Here is a 7,321-nt window from a genome sequence, read left to right as displayed (position 1 = left end):
AATTTTAATTTGAGTTAAAGTGAAGATAAATTTCGATAATATATTTCATTGGATCCGTAATTTTTTAATCACACGTTTTATCAACTTTTATAAAAAATTACTATGGTTGGGCATGGTCCGATTCGATTCTAATGAGAACCAAACCGAACCCGAAATTTTCGGATATTTAATAAGTGGAACCATCGAGTTCAAATTTAATTATGGAACGATTTAGGTTTGGTTCAGTTCGCAAATTCTATACTGTAATTTATTTTTTTAATATTTATAAAGCTACATTAATTCTACTAATGACATGTTCAATTTTAACTCTTACAAAATAATGAAGTCCAATCGTATGTGTCCTTTGCATATCTATTTACTGAGTTCTTCATAGTTTTGAATGTTAAAATCACAGGAAGAGAAAGATAGCGAGCTCACAATAATTAAAAGAGGCACGTCGAGTTTCAATTCGATTTCTCCAGAACGGTAGAAAACGACATTATGGTAGAATAATAGATTTTGGTAAAATTTATGTCAATTTGATTAAATTAAGTTTGGACTGAAAATTACAAATAGGGAAATTATATTTTTGGGTTTGAGTTAAATTAACTAGTTAGCAAATTTATTTAAACAAAGTAAAATAATTTGGCTTATTTAAAATAAATAAATTAAAAAATTAGAAAAATTCAATTTTTATTCCTTTCTTAGATTTTTAACTTAGAATCGAAAATTGAATCGAACTCGTCGATTCTCAATTCAGTTCAGTTCAAGAGTTTTGCCCAACCATAAAATTTACTAAAATTCCATTTTTGATATCCACTAAACAAGGGCATAATTACTTGTGTGTGTGTGACTCTGTGGTTAGGGCCGAGGTAAATGAATGAACTGAAAAGCTAAATGCTATGACATTTTGATTGATCCAATCAGTTAGATTCCAACAATTGTGTGACCTTTTCAACTGGTCCTGAATATGGGCTTATCACCCGTGACCCCAAAAAGCTCTATAACCTTGCTGTAATCACCTTTCTATGATGCTAATGGCATCATATAAATTATCTTTTCAAAGCACAAATATGTTAAAGACACTACCCACTTTCTACAAGTGCAATATTTTATTCTTCAAAGCACTGAGGACAATTATTTCATCAACATCCAGATAACTTTGATCAAGTCGAAATACAAGGCATTATATCTAGATCGAGTGTAAATTTTATTAAGTCCGCCGTTTTGAAAGTTCAATTTGACTGTCCAACAATAATTTATTGAAACATTATTTTACACATATTTTTAAACACGAGTGGTAGTGTGAAAAAAATCGAACATGTTAATTTAAAGTGATGTGTTAATAAATGATTGTGTGGGCAACAAGTTGGAAGCCATTTTTGAACTTCAAATCTCAACTCATCTCGATTGTTAGGTTTTAAATTAAGGTTTACCAGTGTGCCCAGAGTTTAGGGAGCTACCACCAGGAAACATGGAAACTGATTTTTCTCTCCAAGAAAAATTATGATATTGTGCCATATAATCATTAACATCAAAATCTCTCCTTAAACTCATTCAAGTCAAAGTAAAACACACAGCTATATCACTGTTCATGAACAGTAGAAGTAGGATCCAAAATACTCTCTCTTTCCAAAAATTGTTTCTGATCCACGTTCAAGATTGAACTCATGCTGTAATGTTTTCTTGCAGCATAGAGTGAACTCATTGTCACAATAATTCATAATTCTTTTTCGCTCTGTTCGATATATGATTACTTTACCTATGTTAGAACTTGGTTTATTACTTATGAATAATATATACAACCACAAAAGAAAATTGAACCAAGAAAAAGGAGAGGGCTTATTACGAGTTCTAAAAACCCTAATTGATAATCTTGAGAAAAAAAATAAAAAAGAAAAAGATTACTCGGCATTAAGCATCGTTTGTTGTCTCTGAAATGCTCTCCAAGTGAGGTCTCCACACGCCAACACGCCCTCTCCTTCGATCTCTCTGTGTTGAAAGCTTTTCTGACAAAATCTCACTTAAATACTGATCAGAAACCAGTAGGTTTTTCATAGAAAGATCCCTATTTTTTGGAATATCTTCGCTTTCAGATTCTTTCTTTTTTCTCCTTGTAGACGATCTTGCTGGAGTTTTATGGGATCGAGAAGGCAGAGGCATGAGGAAATAAATCTTCCCACGTTGAAGTATTGCATCAGGAGGAACCACAACAATATTTGCATACATCCCTTCATCAGACGGTGACGAGGGCTTCTTTAAAACATGGTTTGGATGTAATTTCATTATTTCTTCTGCCTTTATGGTGCCACTGATCTCTTCAACATGGCCATTAGTATGTACTATTCGAATTACATCGAGAGCTCCACATGGAAGTATGCAAGATATGCAGCATCTGATGGTGTTTTTCATGGCTAAACACACACACACACACACAGAGTGTATAAGGCAGAAAGGTAAACGAAGTTTCTTTTCTTTTCTTTTTTTACTTAAATATTTCTCTCTCTTTCTTTATTTTTTTCTGATAGATGATGGGTTTATTATATGCTTTTTGGCCTCCTATTTTCCCTCATATTTACTGGGTCGATCTCTTTGTCACTTGCTTGGGATGAACTCCATATATTGCACATGAATTAATAATTCACCGTATTCTGTACTTTTACCTTTTGGATCCATCATTCAACCCTCCCTCCACCATCCCTCCTTAGTACCCTTGCCCTTCACTTAGTTTAATAATTTGGGTTGGAAACCAATTAATAATTTAGCCCCCATTTGTTTACCATTTTTTTCTCATTAAAATAAAAAATATGACTATTATCCATTACATCAAGTCATCAAATTTGAATTTCTATCTTTTGTGTGAGACTAATAACGACTATATTTTTTATTCTCATTCTTATAAAAATGGGAAACAAACACCCCATTATCCTATTCTGTACTTGTACATATAGGTTGACGATGCAAGCATACAAAAATTCTGTACATGTAGCAGAATTTTTACGGAGACACGTGTTTGTCCATGACTGGTATTGCCAAATCATCCAAGATGTTCAATCAAATTTTGAGAATTTTTAAGGAGACACATGTTTGTCCATGACTGGTATTGCCAAATCATCCAAGTGGTTCAATCAAATTTTGACACTTGTCAATCTGTGGTTCAATTTGCTTAATTGGAGTATGTGAAAAGGCTATTAGTGTAGTGCCCTTGTTTGGGGTGGGGGAATGTGGGGTTCTTTGTAATTAGATGGAGGGAGAGGAAAGAAGAGTGATATGGGAATTTTTATCGAATAAATCTTTTTGTACATTCCACATTGTACATGAAGTTTGACATGTTTTGGAAATTCAAAATGTCGTTGGTGGGAAAGTGTGTAATTTTTAAAAATTGTCTAATCATATTACGATACGTGGCATAATGTTAAATTTGGTGTCAAATAAAATGTACAAGTAGCATGATTGATTTTTTATCATGTTTGGTTTGAAGATAAACCTTCTTTTGAGATAAGTTTTGTGATCTATTAATGTCCCCAAGTAAGATCATGTGCCTTGCAGGTAGTGTACCATAATATTCATTTCCAATAATCAAGAAAGATCGCTTCAATTTCTTCACAATTTGATGGTAATTGGAATTAGGGACTTTCTTGACTGATAAATGTGCCACCTTTGTTCTCTTTAACCTAAGCCCACTTTGAGATAAAAGAAATTCTAAAAACAAGATGATGACACAAAGACAATGGTTCCATCTGACACAGATAATAGAGCTATATGTACTGATCTGATGTAATTACCCTATTATAATGATTTGATTCATTTCCTTGCAAATCTTTAGTATATAAGTACAGATTAAACAGAGGGGCCCAGACATCTAACGGCTGAGATGCAGAGTTAGTGGGCAACATGTGAAGGATGAAGGGGAGAGGGGTCCTCTGGATAAACTTAATCACATAAAAATCTAACATTAACTTATTAGATTGTGACTAATTAAGTTTAAAAGCAGAGGATTATATGTGTTTGAAGAAAATGATAGATGAGTTGGAATCATGGGCTGTCTGTTGATAGGCATAGCTTCAATTATTGATGAAGATGTTTGAATATGCAGCTGTTTTCTTGTATTGGCAATCATCACACCGAGGAAGTGAACAAAAAGAGAATTTTTACTGACATTCTTTATCATCAAATACCCTGTACACTTTTGAATTTTATCTGGAAATCCCATCTGATCTTGTTACCTGCTCTTGCAGATTCTCTCAATGGTAGTACTCTCATCAATTCGACCAACACACTCAGAACCGATAATTAGCCATTGTTTGAACCCGATTTTGTAAAAACTCAGGATTCGTTCGATTCGTGTTTCAATTTTTAATTTTGAGGACTTTTTTTAAAAAACTAGATAACACGTTTAGTTTGAAATTTTGAAAATTATTTTATGATAAATTTATTTCATTAAATTTGATTATTCAGTAAAAATTTTAAAAATATATGTTAATATATTATCAAGTAATATATTTTAAAATTGATGAATCTTACAATATTTTTCTCGCTACAAAAATAAAATAAAAACAAATAATAAATTGAGTACAAAATATAAAAAATTAAAATTAATGATGTGATCTGAAAATAATTTTAGCTGTGTTCATTTAGATATATTTTTTAAATTTTTTATGTAAATAACCATTAAGAGCTTGAAATATTTTTTTTATAAAAAAATTTTAAAGTTACCTTTAATTTTTTTTTTTTTTACTTTTTAGAATTTTTTTAGAATTTATTATTTTAAAATTTTAAAATTTTATTTGTTAGAATTTTATATTTTTAATTTATAAAATTTTTAATTTTTAAATTTTACTTAAATAAAATTTTATTTAGTTGCTTGTTTTTAAATTTTCATGTTTTGAGTGGTTTCGGAATTTTCATTGAAAATATTCAAACTGTAACAAATGTGTTTTGAGTTTTATTATCTTCAAAAATACTAGCTTAAACGCATTTGCAGTGTTTTGCAAAATTGAAATCTAAAAATAGCAAATCAAGTTCACCCTCATTTTTCCTCAAAACTCATTTCCAATTGCATATTCTTTTAATAAAGTAATTTTACACATAAACTAAAAAATTTTCTATACTTTCTAATCACATGTTCTCAAAAAATCACTATTATAAAATTCTTCTTCCATTTTTTAAAATGGGGTTCAAACAAGGCCTAAAATTTTCAACTTTGAAGGCATATAAAAGTCTTAAGTTCAAGAATTTTGAGCAAGAAAATTAAAGTTAAGATCACACTCTAATTCATAAAATCACATATGGAGAGCTTTCTTTGTCGTATAATCATCTTTAGCTAGACATTTATATTTGATTATAGTATGTTAGTGATAACACATCTAAGAGGTTAAAAGAGTGAGATTCTACCATATAATAAGAAGTTACAAGTATATAATTTTGTTATAAAAGAGAAAAAAAGAGAAGAGAGAACAAAAGTCAATAAAAGCGTGTATATTATAATGAGAACCAAAACCGTATATCTATAGGGAATTATTAGAGATACAATAATAATAATTTTTAGGGCTACAGAGATATAATAGTCATTCACTAATAAACTTACAATTTACAATACTCTCATTTGAACGACACATTACAAAATATTTGTCTCGTTAAAATCACGTTTGATAAAAATTCGATGGGAACAAAAAAATCTAACAAAGGAAAAATAGTACAATTACTTTGAAATATTAAAAATAAATACCGTTTCATTAAAATCTTGCTAGAAAAATTTAGTAGGATAAAATATAAGAGAAGTAAAAAGAGTATAGCTACTCCCCTTAATGTTGATTACTGAAAATCTTTGAGTCAACACATTTCAATCTCCTAAACCAATTTCTTGAGCATAGATGTCGGCAGTTCTTTTGCACATAAATTAGCCACATCATCACTTGAGCGAATTTGTTGAACTTCTATATCGTCATCTTCTGAAATTCATGTGTACAAGAATTTTGAAGAAATATGTTTTGTCTTGTCACCTTTGATATAGCCCTCTTTAATTTGTACAAATCAAGCTCCAGTGTTTTCATACAAAATCGTTGGACTAACTTTTGTTGAAGATCTACATGATTCTTAGATATGATGGGTCATGTTTTTCAACCATACACATTCTCTGTCTGCTTTATAGATTGCAATAATTTCAGAATTTGAGGTTGTTGCTATTAAGTATTGCTTCACAAATTTCCATGATATAACTATTCCTCCACGTGTAAATAAATATCATGTTTATGATTTAACTTTATGTAGATCAGAGAGATAATTTGCATCTGCATATTACACTAAAGCAAGTCTCAACTTTTGAAAATAAAATAATCTCAAATCAATAGTACCTTCGAAAAATATGTTTAACATCATTCAAATATCTTTGAATTGGTATAGAACTATATCTTGTAAGGAAATTTACAAAAAAAAAGTTATATTGAGTCGAATGCAGTTTGCAAGATAAGTTAGTACTTCAATTGTACTAAAGTATGATATTTTAGGACAAAGAACATTTTCTCTATCTTCAAGTGGACGGAATGAATTTTTTTCATATCAAGTGATCGAACAACCGTAATTGATGCAAATAAAAATGCATTATTCATATAAAAACGTTTTAAAATTTTTTCTATATATGTAGATTGATGAACAAATAATCTTTCTGGAATATGTTCAATCTGCAATTAAGACAAAACTTGATTTTTCCAAAATCCTTAATCTGAAATTCATTTTTCAGATAATTTGCATTTTTATTGAACTCTTTTGAGTTTCAATTTAATTTAAATCATCAACATAAACTATCACAAATATAAATCCAATATTTGTTTTCTTTTATGAAAGCATATGTGCAAACATCGTCATTTAATGACACCCCTTTAACAAATATTCGCTAAGATAATTATATCACATGCATTTGGACTGCTTCAATCCATATAAAGATCTTTGCAATTTAATTGAGAAAATGATTCTCGATCGTGTATAATTTGTTCCTAACACTTTAAGTTTTTTAGAGACTTCATATATATGTTATTATTAAGTGAACTATACAAATAGAACTACTTTATCTATAAGGTGTATATCGAGCTTTTGTAACACAGTTAGACTAATAAAGTATCTAAACCATTACGGAAGAATATGTTTCCTCATAATCATATTTTGGTCTTAGTGAGAAATCTTGAGTTTTGATCAGGTTTTGTATCTTGTAATTTCATTATTTTCATTTCTTTTTTGTACAAAAATCTATTTTTATCCTACATGGATTGCATTTTCAAGTATTCATACAACATGTCCAAATAATTTTAGTTTCTTTAAGGAATTCAATTCCGCATGTATGACATCT

At 29.7% G+C, this 7,321-nt stretch overlaps 1 protein-coding gene across 1 annotated transcript; it reads right to left on the bottom strand.

Annotated features, from left to right (window-relative positions):
• Positions 1-1,744: 1,744 nt before the first annotated feature.
• LOC111412828 lies at positions 1,745-2,552 on the bottom strand. The gene has a single exon (XM_023043721.1). It carries the CDS (start codon positions 2,389-2,391, stop codon positions 1,894-1,896), a length of 498 nt encoding a protein of 165 aa, XP_022899489.1. The 5' UTR covers positions 2,392-2,552; the 3' UTR covers positions 1,745-1,893.
• Positions 2,553-7,321: the final 4,769 nt, after the last annotated feature.

This window comes from Olea europaea, chromosome 16 (assembly GCF_002742605.1).
Source record: "Olea europaea var. sylvestris chromosome 16, O_europaea_v1, whole genome shotgun sequence".
Classification (NCBI taxonomy): domain Eukaryota; kingdom Viridiplantae; phylum Streptophyta; class Magnoliopsida; order Lamiales; family Oleaceae; genus Olea; species Olea europaea.
Note: the sequence above shows the minus strand (reverse complement) of the source record. Positions and strands in the feature narration are given on the sequence as shown.

Bases quoted from the DNA above. Each gene is read 5' to 3' on its own strand.
- LOC111412828 (XM_023043721.1), bottom strand. From the start codon at position 2,391: ATGAAAAACACCATCAGATGCTGCATATCTTGCATACTTCCATGTGGA.